The sequence below is a fragment of the Nanorana parkeri genome, unplaced genomic scaffold (assembly GCF_000935625.1).
Source record: "Nanorana parkeri isolate BGI_ZX_2015 unplaced genomic scaffold, ASM93562v1 scaffold165, whole genome shotgun sequence".
In the NCBI taxonomy this organism is placed as follows: domain Eukaryota; kingdom Metazoa; phylum Chordata; class Amphibia; order Anura; family Dicroglossidae; genus Nanorana; species Nanorana parkeri.
In genome coordinates this window covers 1666188-1683461 of record NW_017306433.1, presented here as the reverse complement: position 1 = coordinate 1683461, position 17274 = coordinate 1666188, and the positions used below count along the sequence as shown (strand labels likewise).

Genomic DNA, 17274 nt, shown 5'->3' with positions numbered 1-17274 from the left:
TATATATATATAGGGATACACCAATACCATTTTTGCAAGTACAAGTACTGGTACTTACCCAAGTACTTACTGATACATTTTTGTTTATTGTCATGTGACAGTTTTTCTAAAACAATACAGGCTAATGATTTCAGGACAGTGGTGGAGCGCCAGAGCCAGGTCCCAGCTTCAACCGCTGCAGCCCTAGTAGTTCTCACAAAAGTATCGGCACTGGTATCTGAAAAGTATCGGTGCACCCTAATTAAGTTTACATTGTTGCAGCATATGAGATGCCTGCGCTAAATTCTAAAACATGCTGCATTGTCTCCAGACCTCTGCGCCAAATTGTCTCCAGACTCCTGTGCCAAATTCAAGTAGTTTTTATTTGTGCTATAAGGTTTTCTGTAGCTGCTGTTGTGACATGTTCAATAAATAAACTCCAACGTTTTGGTAATAAGAACACTGATGCAAAGCAAGACCAAGTGTTTTTTGGTGTAGCTAGTCTGTCACACTTTCATATTGTATATGTCTGTCGCAGTATACGAGACATAACTCAAGTGCAACATTCCTTAAAGCAGAGTATCCAACTGAAATCTGTCTCGGACACATATGCAACACTTTGGACAGAGATGCAACACATCTTTGTACCTTATCAGTGTGCATATATCTGTCTCAAGGTTTGTCTCGCAAGCAAGCACCAGTTTCATAGGTTTGCGTCGAATTCATGAATGCCATGCAGCCTTGTACATGAATTTGGCACAAATTACACTATTCCTGTAACCCTGAGACACTTTCCTTATGTGTGTCAACAACACTTTTTTTAAATTTCCCTGACTGTTTTACTTTGGCAGGTTCATGCAATATATTCATGGTCAAGACAAAAATATATTTCCTAAATTGTTTCTCTATCCTTACTTTTCTTTGGAACAGGCACATCTATTACATAGTAGAAACAGTCACTGAAAGGCTATTTATCCAGGAATAGCAGTGTATTTTAGACCTAGTATGTCGTTATTGCCTCCTAAGTCAACATCCTACACAATGTCCTGATGGGGACCCCAATTGTACAGTGACCTTGTCTATATATATATGATTTATGCTGAAATGAGGAGGTAAGAGTAGAACCTTTATCAACCCTTTAGTGCCATTTGTATCCTGTTGGAGAGATTTCCCCTCACCTCCCATCCTGATGAAGTGGGTGAAAATTCCATATCATGAATATCATGAGAGGTTTTGACTAAAGTTTTTAACATTGAAAAGCACCATAATTGGACTTATGGAATAAGAAAATATACCTATTTACTGTAGGTCTTGCACTTAAAGAGGAACTTTACCAATATCTTTAATATAACTACAAAGGCACCTTTAGAAATGTTTAGTAATGACAATCTACAATCACATACGTCTAGAGAATTATAAGCTTTGTATTCTTTACATACCTTGTTTCTCTTTTCTTTCTTATGACCGTGACAATTTTTGCTAAGGGCAGGTTAATCATTCTCCCTATACTTCCTGGAACTCTGGCACATATGACTAGGACATGTTACCATGCACATCATCTCAGGGGAGGAAAATGCCTTTCCCTGAGATCTTGTGAGATTACAAATGAGATTTCCCAGTAATGCTCTGCTGATGTAATCTTCCCAGGTTGCAATGCTTGGGCATATTGCATAATTTTTGTCAAAGTGGACCAGGAATTGGATAAAGTCTATTTGTAAGTATATTAAAAATGTTTTTGTTTAATGAATGTAAGATGATTCTATATCGGCATGCAGAGGTGCATGCTGATATATGATTTTTAGTGAAATGGGGTAACGGTCTACTTTAAGCTATAGTGTCTGGTTTAAGAGGTAACCTAAAGTCACATTGCTGCTTTTCAAATGGCAGTTGACAGGCTAGCAAATTTCAGACTTCAGTGGACCCCTGAACCTATGATAACCTCAGCAATGGTTCTGCTCATTCTACTGCCCTAACAGATTTTATTTTAAGAACCGAATATTTGGATCTATTAGTTTTGTCACAGGGAATCGGTTATATGGCTAGATAGATCTAGAAGTGTGTGATTCTAGAAGTGTGTGATTTTCTGTATTTATTGTGAAGTGTTATTCAGTAATTATACGGTCTCCTGGAATGTTAACTTCAGTGTATTCATAGTATATATAAGCCTGGGTCTTTGTTTTCATCTTTTTCGCTTTTCTGCCTATGTTTGGGCTAGCATAATAATGAGTGTTCTTTTTTTTTTCTTCTTTTTTTCAGATATATCGGAAATAGAACCCAATGTATTTCTTCGTCCTTTCCTGGAGGTTATTCGTTCTGAGGATACAACTGGCCCCATTACTGGGCTTGCTCTGACATCTGTGAACAAATTTCTTTCTTATGCACTAATAGGTAAGCATCCTTATGTGCCAGTGAGGGGCAGCATGCATCTCTCTAGGTGGAAGTGTATGCTAGGAATTGGGGTATAAAGGAAGACCATCTTATTTTTATTCACGCTGGCTTACTCAAAGGGGGTTAGCCTATGTGCACATGGATGAATTTACCTTAAAGGCTGGAGTTGCATTTATCTAGTACAGACAACTTTTATAAATGTTCGCTTTGCTCCCTGCATAGTTTGGTAAATCTTATTTTCTTAATTAGCTCACTTCTGTCTAATGAAGTACAAGTAAAAAAGACACAAAAATACATTGGCATACATAGTGCTGTGAATATATATATAAATATATAACCTGCCCATGAACGCTTTTTAATGTGCATGTGTTTTGCATGAAAATCTGTCTCATCTAGAGTGCTGAGCAAAACTATCTCAGTTGGCTTCCTAGGACTGTACATGCAGGGGTCACAAATAGAGAAATAATCTGTGGTATACAGTATACTTTGCTAACTGAGAGGCAGATAGATTTGCAGCAGATACGAGCTTAATGTTGTCATTAATTTGATGCTTATCAAGTGTCCCTCATTTTTAATTATGAGCCATTCAGATGGGACCAGTTTACCTGCAGTTCTTTAATGTTGTGCTTACTCCATAGTGATTGATTATTGGTTACTTGATATGGTTGTGATTTACTAGGCTATATTGGTTCAGAAGGTTCCTGAATGCTGACCTCTCCAAAATAAATTTAGATGCATTTGTGGTGCATTCGGGAGAGCATTAATATGTACTAAACTGTGGAACTACTGTATGTATTTAGGTATATTGCCATCTGCTGGATTTACTCTCCATAGAGAGCTTTCAGTTGCTAAAAATGTGCCTTGATAAATGCTTTGTGTGCTGTAGACACTGACGAGTACTGACAAGTGGGGGAAACTGTGTGAATGTCTCTTCAGTCACTCTAGCCCTTGCAAAGGATGACTGGTACTAAGAAACTAGGGCAGCCTCCTTTATTGCTGGATAGATTGATAAAAACAGCAGTGCATGGTCACTGTACATTGCACATACAAAACTGGTATATTGTTTTTAATGGGGTACTTTTGGTGATGTTTTAAGAGAATAAAATGGACAAGAAATTTTTGTTTTCACAACCAGCTATTGTTGGAGAATTGTAAACATGGTGTTAGTCAGGGTAAAGGCCTGGTGGTCATGGTTGTGTTCCCTTAGCTCTTCCACTTAGGTGGAGAGCTATTAACCAGAAATGTGTGAAAGGTGCCAACTGTTTATATTAGGCATGGTTAATGTTGTGTTGCCCCATACCCAGCCAACTCATTGGCTAAATAGTAAGACCGTCTTCTGGAAATTTGATATCTAGAGGGTAACATAAGTGAGTTTGGAAGGTATTAATGAGGGATAGGTCATATGTTAATCAACTTCTTTACATAAATGGCTCAAATGGTATAAATATATCCTTGCACTGTAAATATAGCACTTTCCCCTTTGCTAATATAGCGCCATGTATATATGTTTAATAAACGTATATTTTAATCGCACAAGACCATGCTCTGGGTTCTTCTGTATCAGTATTCATTATATACTAATCTTTATCCCAAACATTCCCTAAAACTTTAACCTTCCTGGCGGTATTCCCGAGTGTGGCTCGGGGTTAATTTGTAGTGCCTAAAGCGGTAACCCCGAGCCACACTCGGCATGTTCATCCTGCCATACTAATTAGAGACCTGATGGACAATCCAATGGCCAACTAAAGTGGTGCACATGGCTGGCTGTCAGCTCTGCTGCAATGGCCTAGCATTGTCAGCCTGCAGCAGGAAGTGCGGTTACTGACAGGATCTTGAGGCAAGAAACTTTGCAACAGATTCAGAACAAATAATTTACTTTAGAAAACTGTGCACGGTGCGGTATGATGCCAAACATGCTTAAAAAAAATAAATGTTAGGTGTACACCTTTTGTTCTGCAGGCGAAATTCATTATTGGCGGCACTCCAACGCACTGTGCGTTTTAGCGCAACACAACGCTCAGTAACATTACTGTGCTTTGTGGTGCACTGCCTTTAAAAAGTACACGCCTATTTTCTTAATGCAATAAAGTGTATTAGGGAGCCCATTCCATTGAATGGGCTGACCTAACACAACACCCGTTAATGCACAATGTAACCCAAGTTAACTTTGTGCATTAACAAAAATGTGAACCCAGCCTTTGAGTTTAGAGTTTACATTTCCACATTGTCCAGCGTTTAATCTGCTCTCTGTATAAACACTTTCTAAACTTAGACTTTTTACACTGAAGAAATTCACGTGCCATCAATCTGAAATGCAGCAAAGATATTGTCAGCATCTGTCCCTTTTGTTTGACAAAGTAATGGATTCAAAATTAGGAATGGTCCTCTTTTCATAAATTATTTTTTTTTAATGGTAATTGAGAAATCTGTTGTTAATTGTTTCTGCGCTGTACATATGAAGCATCAAACACTGACTGCAGTTGCCAACAAGTCAACATTTTCTGCAGTATTCTTGAATAATTCAACTATTTTATTTTCTCTACAAGTCATGTAAATGAAATATATTTTTCAAATTTTTTTAGTGGAATTTGTACGTTTATTAAGATTTCCAGGCAACGCTATATTGATAATGACCTGTGCCTTTTAACCCTTTCGCTGCCAAGCCCCCGGAACATTTTTCAAATCAGCTGGCCAAGCCATTTTTGAATTTTCTGCAATTTTTTCCTATTGATTTGATTTTCAACTGCTGTGGGGGGGGGCGCCCGGTATTTTTGAAAATAGCGGTCATCAGCGGCTTGTGAGCCGCTAATGACAGCTATTAATTTAAAGGGGACAGTCTGCTGAACAGTTCTACTATAAGCTGCTTATAGCTTATGCTTATAATCAGCTTATAGTAGAACTGTAAATGCCAGGTCCGTACGGCATACTGAGCTGGCCAGCTGGAAGCACTTTTGTAGCTCCGTACGCCGTACGTCCTTGGCAGCGAAAGGGTTAAGCAATGTTTTAGAACTGGAATATATGGTGTTTATTGCTGCATGTTTTTTTTTCCAAACCTGCGACTTCTTCTCCCACATTAAAAGATTACATTATCTTTTTTTTTATCTACTTCAGATCCGGTCCACGATGGTACTGCTGAAGGAATTGAGAACATGGCAGATGCAGTTACACACGCCCGCTTTGTTGGCACAGACCCAGCAAGTGATGAAGTTGTGCTGATGAAAATCCTGCAGGTAACTCGAGAGAGAAGGGACCGCATCCCCCTGTCCTTATCCAGGGGGCAATTAGATGAATTGCTTAAGCTCTTTGTATCCTGTTACACAGAGACACGGACCATGTTTTGACTCGGCTAGAGCTTTGCGCCTAATGTTATTTTTAAACAGGGGGCTCATGTACCTGAAGTAAAAGCTTTTTCAAATAAAAGATAATTAAACGTTTCAATTAATTGATTTCAGGCATTTGTCGAGATGTATCAGGCAGAGTCCCTATGAAGGGCTGGGTGGGGAATCGGCAATGCAAAGGTTGCTGAACTTCATCAGCGTAATTGAAAGAGGAGTAAGCATAGGCTATCTGTTTACTATGAGGAGCATGTTGACTCGCTTAATCAGAAAATAATGGCTAAGCTCTAAATCCGCTCTCCCTATATACTGTATGTTCGAAGCTGACTGCTTCTATTTCAGTGTTAGAGTTGGAAAACACGGATAACATCTCTGAATGTTCCTATAGCTTAAATCATTTTCTATGGAATAAACAGGACAGTTTGTTTACTTGCTATGTACTTTGTTTTTTAAGGTCCTACGCACATTGCTTCTGACGCCAGTAGGAGCTCATCTCACCAATGAGTCCGTTTGTGAAATCATGCAATCCTGTTTCCGCATTTGTTTTGAGATGAGACTGAGCGGTAAGTTGGATATTCAGCCTGAACATTTGTATGGTTTCTGTATTGTGCGTTATAATGCAGAAATAGAAGAATGACGGAACCCTAAAAACTACATATTACATACATGTACAGGAAATGAGGCCTACAGCTAAGCTAGGGCTCACAGCTTTGCCTTCTTTACCGGCACCTACTATGAAAGATGCTTGATTAGTGAAAAAAGTAGAGGGACTCAAACTTGCACTGGAACTCCAGTTTGGATGCCAAAGAGGTGTGTTCCAGTACAGTTCATTGCAAGTCTGACTTTGGGACCCTTCTTATAATGCTGACCCTATACATATACCTAAAAAGAGTTCTGTAAGTTTTTTAAATAGCATACTAAACAAAAAAACTAAAATCAGAAGTTTCTGCTCATCTCTTTCCGATAAACAGACTGTAGCATTACAGTAAAGTATATCTAAACCCAAAAACAAAGTTGTAATATATTGCAGCTAACCAGCCTTTAGATGTGGTTTTCAGGCCAAATACATTTTCTGCAAGAACAGAAAAATGCCTCTTGGTCCTGATAGAAATCCAGTATCCTTATAAGTTCAGCTATTCCAGCTATCTTCGGTGAACTACACAACCCTTTCTCCCTAAGTAATGGAGATAAGGAGGCGTTTGTAGTCAAATTCAGGGCGGCAGTCTAGGCTGACAATGTTGCTCCTCTATGGATAAAGTAGGGTCCGTGTAGTCAACACAGGATAGCACATGTGTTACTGACAGGATCATCAGGTGAAAATACAGGTTAAAGGAAAGTAATGCAGCCACCACATCTGATTGGGAAACTGCAATATATTATATTTTTGGTTTAGATGCACTTTAAAATGACACTAAACTCAAGAGTTAAATCTTAAAAATACATTCAACAACCTTAACTATTAACAAAAATGTATCTTATTTGTGTATCACTCGGCTGTAGATCCTCAAATCATCTCTGAATTGGTCCTTCCTTCTGGAGGGTGGCTACTTTTGTTCCCCATGGTCCGTGTGTGTGTTGTAAAGTAGTCACCGCTCCAAGCGCACTCTCGGGATTGACTACACTCTAAATACAAATAGGTAAACTACTTTATTAGTCCATCACAGGAGTGAGCTTGGAGCGGTGGCTACTTTACAACACACACACAGGGACCACGGGGAACAAAAGTAGCCACCCTCCAGAAGGAAGGACAGTGTTGGCACGAATTCAGAGATTTGGGGATCTACAGCCGAGTGATGCACAAATAAGATACATTTTTGTTAATAGTTAAGGTACTTGAATACATTCTTAAGATTTAACTTTAAGATTTAACTTTTAAGTTTAGTGTCGCTGTAAGGATTCTAAATGAGGCTAGAACACATCTTTTACCTGGGGATTGTTCACAATAGTTTGCTAATACAAAGGTGTCTTTATGAGAGCACATCAAAGGGTTATAGCACACAGGCAAGGACAGAGCGATTTATGAAAACTAGGGCAAGGGCAGATTTTTGCATTTGTGCTTAGCAGTGAATGAGGAGTGCTGTTGTGCTTAGCAACTGCATCCTTTAATCTACTATCCCAAAATTACTCCTACATAAATGATTACTCCTACATACTCCTGCACTTCGCATTGGGTAGCTTTCATGAGGCAGAAGTAAAGGTAATTCGTTTCTTAACCTGCACAAAACGGTTTTAGTGTGTGATGTAGGCTTCTGGTTGTTAATTATTTTTTGTTTTTCTGGATCATACTAAGGCAACATGTTTACTTTAAGGTTCACTGTTATTACTGGTAGTTATAGCATGAGGAGGCTTACTTTGTTGTCCATAAAATGTACATATAATTCACTTCTTTGTATGTACAAAATAACAAAAGTAACCCTTTTTTATTAATTTTACCTTTATTTTATTGGCGTTTAATGCAAGCTTTCACAGCTTCATGATATCAGATAGAGACCTTTATGCCATGCCCTTACAATAGTATTATATAATTGATGTATTTATGACACACTAACATGCGGTATTGTTCTGTTTCCAATTTCCTACAGATTTTCCTAGCATAAATCTGACATCCCCGCTTCTATGAAAGGGAAAATGTTACTTTTAGCACTTAGTATTTTGCAGTGCATTTTATATGGTTTATGGTCCCTACTGTCCACTCATCATTGCACATGTTTGACAGCCTTTTACTTTTTTAAGTTTTTGAGCACAATACGGCTAATTCTTTCATTCCAATGAGTTGTCCAATGCTGAGATTTAGAATGCTGCGTATGAGCCTCTGTTCTACATAGCAAGCTCCACAGCACCATCTAGTGTTCCCTGCATTGAACACTGCTAGACCAGGGGGTGAGGACTGGGCCTGGTTTTAATAAATTTGCTGTAATCCTTTGTAAACAAGAAATGGAGGGGAGACTGCTTGCTGAAGCCTCTTGATAATATCACACCACGTAATGACACCTGTGTTATTTGTTTTTGTCTTCGCAGAGTTATTGAGAAAATCTGCAGAGCATACTCTTGTCGACATGGTGCAGCTGCTCTTCTCAAGGTAAACCCTCTTGTGTTTGCTTGTGCCTTGCTGACACGGCCCCCTGAGGACTGACATATTCTATACTTATTTGGGGTCCACAGGGCAGGATGTGTCAGTAGTTATCTGTCTTCCTGGAGAGTGGACGAAAAAATTAAATAAAAATGATTGTAGGACCTTGACGATATGCTGTTAACTACAAGTTCATTGTTTGGTGGCTGATCTCCAGAAGAAAAAGTCACTTCAAATGATGTCAAAGTCCACCTTGTGATTTGTGATTTTTAACGCCTCCATAATTAACCACATAACACTCATTACTCATTGATCTGTGCAAATTATGACTATAGGGTTTTAAAGTTATGTTACCATGGTCCATAACGCCTAAATGTCCCTAGTGCTTGGCGTACGTGGGATTTTCTTTATTGCCAGACTAACATGCTGCATGTAAACCCTGTATCACCCTCATTACAGATTACACACCGCAGATGAATATTTTAAAAAGGGTTGGAATAGAAGTTTTTAATATGGAGCAATTATGCCATATGGACTCTAGAAATATATCTGGAAATATAACCCCTTTAGGAAAAAAGAGAAGGCTCACTCAAAACATTAAACGTTTCAGTTCCCTAAATTAAATTGCATAAGTGTCAGATGCTGATGGACCAAAATGTGGTTGGCGTTAAAAGCAGGCGCTGCATGACCCTTGTAGGGTCACTGTTACAATATGTTGCAGTAGTTATCAGGGCCAAAAGAGGTTAAAATTGGTAACGATTAAGGGATTCAGTTCTTCTAAACTTTGTGTACTGTAATTTTAGAAAAGAAAATGAAACTGTTCCTCACATATTTGTAAATGAACAGTAGCTGTTTTATGCAATAGAAGTTATGTTTAAGGTTCATTGAGATATTGATAAATCTACACCCAAACTTAACCCCATGCTGCTCTCTCATCCAAACAAACACAAAGCAAGCATGGGGGTAATACCTTTCTGCAGTGCCAGGCTCCCTCCCGGTAGAGATGCTAGGACAGAGATGCAGCTACATTATATTTTTATGAAATTCTGCTTAATAAAAAAGCTGCCTTGAGAGACACATGAAGGCTGACTTTACTGTCTTTTCCTTTTCAGATTGTTGGTTGCCATGTTGGCACTATTGCTATAATATTTTAGGACTGTGACCAGAAACAAGAATGCTGATAAGGCTTTCGGACTTTCCTGTTCTGCATACTTGTTCCCAATCAGTGACAGTATTGAAGCCAGTGGGTCAGCATAACACATAGGCAAATGGCATTTCCAGTAGGAAAACAGCATTATCATATCCGGTTTAAAGAGGCAGTGTCACTTTGCACATTCACAATCCACAACCTCTTGTCGCCTTGTCCATCCAAAACCCTTGATTTGTTGGGCTCACTTCCAGCATGAGCAGGTGGCAATGGCTAATAGCCAGGCCCAACACTGTCACATGGGGTAAGGGCAGCAACATCACTCGCCCATGTAAGATCTGACACCAGAGCTTACTCACGGTGGACTTCAGCAGCGGGGCATTGGTGAGGTAGTTTGGATTAATGAGTATACCATGCTAAGGACCTGGGCTATAAGGAGGAACTGCTACTCTGCCCTGGAAAGGCAAAGTGACAATGTCTCTCCAAATACAGAACTCTCCTTTTTTTTTTTATATTTCATTTTTTGCAGTTGTACGCAATTTCAAAAGATGATGTACTGGGATCCCTTTGCAGGTTTATATTGTTTCCAAAATGTGCTCTGGAAACGTGCACAGCACTCACCTAAGTGGTATAGTTTTCAGTCCTTATTATGCTGCCTAGGTAGCCTGTTGAAAAACATTTGGTTCTTTTAGGAAAAGAATAGTCTGTGAGGTCGATATGATATACATAGAAAAATTTGCGTGGCTGTCAACCGGTCATTAGAAATTTGTTAAGCAAAGCTTTAAGTGGCATCTTGCGTGACCCAGCAAACTAAACAGTCACCAGCTGCATCACGCTGGCCATCTGTACCGTACACGTCAACTTTAGTACTTTGTGAATACTAAAACCGGTATCACGGAGGAGAGAGACAACAATACATTCATATGTTAGTGGCATGTAGGCACGCTTACCTTGTTATACATGTATACAAACAGGTAAAAGGGAATGCAAACCTCCAGTAGCAGTGGAGCAATAATGCACCAGTTGCTTATATTTAAAAGGATCAATAAACTCAATGCAAAACCTGATCTTTTTTTTATGTGTGCTTCTGGAAACATCTGCAAGCATTCATTGGAACCCATCAGAACAGAAAGTATTTGACACATATTTTTGGAAGAGATGTTCTCCTACATTTATGTTAATCTGTCCCATTACAGGGCATTTCATTCAGCTTCTCGTGGCAGCTGTTGACCTACAGCCACCAGTTCTTGAATAGTATATAATGAACACAGGCTACCTGCTTGGGACTTGAGTTTTCCTTTTACTCACAGCTATAGTAGACCAGTCCATCCTCATTACTTTTGTTGGCAGTCTGGAAACCCTTTTTGACAACTTTTATGTAGAAAATCGTTCATTCTGAAAAAAAACATTCCCAAAAACACCCACTGCATGCTCCTTGTTGTCACTTGCATGTAGAAAGCCTGATTTACCAAAATGCCACTACCAGGAAGTTTTTTACAGCTGCCAGTCAGATGATATAGAAGTGATACAGAGAGCAGAGAGCGAGGGTAAGTGACATAGTGACAAAAGCAAACCAGTCAACCAAAAAAAAAGTTAGGGTTGAGTAAATCGAGTCAACTTTTTGGCTTATTTTGTCCAGAGCTCTAAAAGCTGTTCACTGCACACCTTAGTTTCGTGTAATAAATTTCTTTCAACCCATTCGTTAGAAGTAAATAATACAGACACACTTGTTTTTGTCACCTATACACAGTGGTGGCAGCCATGTTGTTGACTGCATCCTTCCATTAGGAAATAAATTACATTACTATGGAACTGTGACGTGCCATAGTCGTCACTAGTACCTTTAATAGAAATACTGGTTTAACACAACAGAATGGATACACCTTTGCTACCATTCACTTTCTCTTGCGGGCCCAGCATGCAAAAGGTACTCCAGATATGTTGTGCAAATTACAGTAAGTACTAAAAGTTCCTTTTGTTGTGATAGGAACTGGGGAACTAAAATAAATTAGATCTGACATTCAGGAAATCATGTTTTCCTTTAATTATATGCCATTACAAATCAGGCAGGTGAAAAATCTAGATTGCAACTGCAAAACACTGACCTTCAAAACTCAATTATCTCTGGGTGTCACGACCACAAGCTCCAACTCATAATTTAAGTGGTGTTCTCACTCATGCCAAATGCCAGGCTGACACTGCTAGAATCTGATATTTCTCCATTCCCCTTTTAGATCGTTTTTTAATTAGCAGTGAAGGAAGCACCGAAAGGAAGAACTAAAAGTATTGTGTACTAACTGTAGCTCATTCAGTCATGTATGCACACCATCTGTAATCTCTATGTAATCATATTTTATACATGTATATACATTGTATTCTCTCATGGGTTTTATTTCAGATTGCCACAGTTTAAAGAGGAAGCAAAAAGTTATGTGGGGACCAACATGAAAAAGGTATTGTAACTTTTTTGTCCTATTTCTAAGCTTGCATGATTACTGTTGTTTTGTCATTGTTGCGCTATGGTTTGTTTGTGTGGTTTTTTTTTTTTAATTTCTTTTACCATTTGCTTTTTTTTCTTGTGCTCTCTCTTTCTTTTTTTCCTATTCTTCTTTTTGGTTTCATATTTTTTTCAATATTTTTCAAAATGTTTTCCGTTTTTCTTATTTTCTTATTTCCCAACCTCTTCTTTTTTTTTCTCTACTGTATACATGTAGTAAAAGTTCATAAATGATATAGTTGCATCATACTTCCCTCTTGATCTTTCAGCCATGGCAGATATGCACTCTTGCAGCCACCAAAAATCAGTCGGATGCTGCAATTTAAAAAAAAATTAAAAAAAAATGTTATTTTATATATTTAACATTTTTACTTTGTTTTTCTCCATATTTGCATACATTGGACTCCTTTTTTTTAATCTACTCTGACAGTGCAGGGTCAAGGCTCAATGTGCATTGTTATTAGCCAGCAATGGATACCTCATCCTCTCCCCCTCTCTACTTTAGTAAATGGTGAAGTAATGCCTGAAAAGTATGTGTTTGTCTTTGATTTGACTACTTATTTTTGTCATCTGCAAAACAGTAACTGACCTCATGGTGTGTTGATTTATCATTACTCTGGGGTACAATTGCACATCAAGGCAGGTCATTTCATTGCTATATCTTACACTCAGATATATTTTCTACCGGAGATGGACATAAACAATACAGGTCATCATCTATGGCTTTTTATTATGAAAAGAACAGTGCAGATTGTATGAATAGATTGATTAGCAATGTAGGTGACATGTTTTCTTCTCACTTTCCATATACTGTGCATTGCAGACCTGTTGGCACGGAAACTTCAGCTTTGAGATGCTCTGAACTTCAGTTAGGCTGTCGGTTTCTTTTACAGCAGGTGCAACTTTCAAATTTCATTCTTTATCTTTTTTTTTTTAAAGTTAGGGTATGGAAAGCTATGTTTTTCTTACTGAATCTTTAAGGAATGAGTTCCGGTAAAAATAAATATTGAACTCTAACCCTCAGAAAGTCATATGCTAACCAGAGACGGAGAAGAAAACTATTTCCACTGCCTGGGTCCAGATCAATGTTTACTGCTTGCTTACTTCCAAAATCAGCATCTGCACTGAGGTGAAGACAGTAAGGCCTGGTTCACACCTGGGCGTTTTACAGCGCGTTCCTACACACTGTGAAACGCTCAACATGTGAAAACCAATGATTGCCTATGGGCATGGTTCCCACCTGGGTATTTACAGCGCGTAGGTACGCACTGCAAAAAGCCCTACGCCCAAAGAAGTACAGGAGCTTCTTTGGGGCGTTTTGCCACCCGTTTCCATTGGTATTCCCGAGTGTGGATTGGGGTTAACAAAGCGGTAACCCAGAGCCACACTCGGGAATACAGCGTACAGGTCTTTCTTTGTCTGCAATCCTCGCTGTGCCTTCGGTGTCTGCCGACTTCCGGGTTCCGTCCCTTGCGAGCAGCCGCGTCGCAGGGGGACGGAGCCGGCGGGAAGTTTAAAAATGAAACAAAAACAAAAAAATTTGAAATAGAGAAAATAAAGAAAAAAAAATCATACCGCCAGTGAAATGCGCGTTTCACTGAATGAAAAAACGAGCTGAAAAACGAGCTGAAAAAAACTGCTCAGGTGTGAACCCAGCCTAAAGTCAGTCAGTAAAATACACTCAGACTAATTTTATTTTAATAGCTCTGAATCCCAGAAGTGCTCAGGGTTTGTAGTTCACAGGGGAGATCAGAAAACTCACATGAAATAAAACACATCTCTTAAAGTACACAGCGCTCTGTCCCTCACATTCAACCATTTGTGACGGGTATCAACTATTTTGCATAAACACGATCACTTTGATACCCTAGTATCATAGACGCCACAATAACAGACTTGTGCTATATTTAAAGTATCTAGCTGTAAAACTGGGTGAGACAGAAAGTAAAGTCTGCAGCAATATAGGTTTTACTCACAGACCGCTCTTAGCATAGAATCCTTTATATGCAGGTAAAGAAGCTGTCTCCAACTCCTAAGAAAGTATTCAGGGGTGTTCTAGCCTGACTTCTGCCTGAGGTGAATTGTTAATTAGCGCCCCCTGGGCTAGTCCATGGGTAAACACTATAGTAATTGCAAGAACTTGCGCTAATGGAGGTTGCAGATGATAAGATGTTTAAAATTATAAATTGTTGTTAAAATATTATTGTTAATAAAAATTAATATTGATAAAAATTTGTGAATTTTAGTTGTTTCTAGAAGGGTATGGGAAGCTGCTGAAATAAGGCACTCGGCCCCTAATAGAATGTGTTTTTAAAACGTACAGCGCTAACCGTCCTTCAAAAGTGGATATAAGAGAAATCAAACGTTGGGATCGAGGTTTGAAGCATGCAATTGAAGAGTAGATAAAATTGTAAATCAAAAATTCAATAAAGGGTGTATCTCAAAAAATCAAAAATCATAAATTTAAATCAATGTGAATAATTGTATATAACAGATAATAATCTATTAAATTTGAACAGTGATGTTTAAAAATATATAAAATATTTGTTATTAAACTGTGATAAGTTGTGAATATATGTATCAAGTGTGAGTGATTTTTGTTAATAAATAGTGGATACAACAAACAATGTGTAACTGTTTAAATAAAATAAACTTCTATAGGTGTGTATGTGAATAGTCCAAATCTTTTAAAGTCTTTGAAATTCCATAAATATAAGACACTTCAACAGTGAAAATTCAGTGCAGTAATGTGTCCAACGAAAATCCAAAAAAGAACCGAAGAAAAAATGAAGAAAAAATGCGGAGAAAGTCCCCTCAAGGGAATGCACTCACCAGATCAGAAGATGTTAAACCCGTTTGTTTCATCAAGGTAAGCCTGGAGCTCCGTCTTTAATTCCCACGCTTAATCGGACTTCAAGGAAGGAAAGGTCTCCCGTTTCTCCGAGGTGTTTAAACGAAATATCCTTGCTTTTAGGGGTCCCCCCGGTTGGATGTCCAATCAGGTGATAAAGATAAAGCATACGCTCATAGCGTAATAAAATCCAGGTTTATTTTGATCACACAGCATATACAAGTTAAAAAGAGCGCTGAAATATATTTTAAAAAAGCCGGCTGATCACTTTAAGCGTGATTCCTTTAGACTGGATCAAATGACGTGAGAATAGGCCCTCCCCCGACGCGTTTCGTCACACACGTTTTCAAGGGATGGCAGGTCTTCGGAACGATATTTTATTAGAGATCACACAGCATATAAAAGCATATACAAGCAGCATATACTCAATTGAGTAATTTCTCTAATAAAATATCGTTCCGAACTAGAATTTAATATATATGTATAGAAATTAATGCCCCAATCTATAGATAAACACTTTCCTTCTCCACGTAGATATATTCATGGATCATAATAACCCTTGTAACAGAACTCACACATTAAACCTGAGTTCTCGTTTTTGCTCAATTAGCATTATTCTATTTGATTATGCAATCTGTATCGAGATCTCTCCCTACTCCTGCTTTTTAAGAAAAAGGTTCTTTTATACGCCTCTACTAACACAACTATCTATGATTCTACTGATATGGTTTTAAAACTATATGTTTTTATTAGGTAGTACTAATAATGACATTTTTATGAAATTTTATTGTATTTGGTTATGTATATTTATAGATGTGTATATATAGCTTTTACTGATGGAACTAATGAAGATTCCTTTATCGTATTTGCCAGATATATTTTAAGGATTTAATTGTACCGCACATCTGTCAGATATGCTTAGGGACAAAATTGGATCACATATTCCCATATCGTATTGGATTCCCTTATGGTATTGTTTTCCTGTTTCCTTCTATTTGTATACTATTAACCAACCTATAGACTCTTATCCCTAAAAAATAATTTCATTAGTGCCGTAATCACTTTACGGTTTCAAGGGGATATGAACATCATTAACTGAGAGATTCGTGCATCTTTTAGACCAACCCGGCACCAATCTGTGGTTAATCTACCCTTGGTGGTGCTCACGTATGTTTGTAATTAATGAGAGAAAAAAAACTATTTAAACAGACTGGACAATGATGTGGATAGACCTGCCATCCCTTGAAAACGTCTGTGTGACGAAACGCTTAAAGTGATCAGCCGGCTTTTTTAAAATATATTTCAGTGCTCTTTTTAACTTGTATATGCTGTGTGATCAAAATAAACCTGGATTTTATTACGCTATGAGCGTATGCTTTATCTTTATCACCTGATTGGACATCCCACCGGGGGGACCCCTAAAAGCAAGGATATTTCGTTTAAACACCTCGGAGAAACGGGAGACCTTTCCTTCCTTGAAGTCCGATTAAGCGTGGGAGTTAAAGACGGAGCTCCAGGCTTACCTTGATGAAACAAACGGGTTTAACATCTTCTGATTTGGTGAGTGCATTCCCTTGAGGGGACTTTCTCCGCATTTTTTCTTCATTTTTTCTTCGGTTCTTTTTTGGATTTTCGTTGGACACATTACTGCACTGAATTTTCACTGTTGAAGTGTCTTATATTTATGGAATTTCAAAGACTTTAAAAGATTTGGACTATTCACATACACACCTATAGAAGTTTATTTTATTTAAACAGTTACACATTGTTTGTTGTATCCACTATTTATTAACAAAAATCACTCACACTTGATACATATATTCACAACTTATCACAGTTTAATAACAAATATTTTATATATTTTTAAACATCACTGTTCAAATTTAATAGATTATTATCTGTTATATACAATTATTCACATTGATTTAAATTTATGATTTTTGATTTTTTGAGATACACCCTTTATTGAATTTTTGATTTACAATTTTATCTACTCTTCAATTGCAT

At 38.0% G+C, this 17274-nt stretch overlaps 1 protein-coding gene across 1 annotated transcript in view; it reads left to right on the top strand.

Moving 5' to 3' along the window:
* GBF1 (golgi brefeldin A resistant guanine nucleotide exchange factor 1) overlaps window positions 1-17274 on the top strand; it is a 183760-nt gene that overhangs the window by 90524 nt on the left and 75962 nt on the right. The window contains exons 4-8 of the mRNA XM_018554593.1: window positions 2236-2367; window positions 5479-5597; window positions 6157-6265; window positions 8721-8781; window positions 12318-12372. Of these exons, the coding sequence (XP_018410095.1) occupies window positions 2236-2367; window positions 5479-5597; window positions 6157-6265; window positions 8721-8781; window positions 12318-12372 (476 nt within the window). The remainder of the gene's footprint in view (window positions 1-2235; window positions 2368-5478; window positions 5598-6156; window positions 6266-8720; window positions 8782-12317; window positions 12373-17274) is intronic.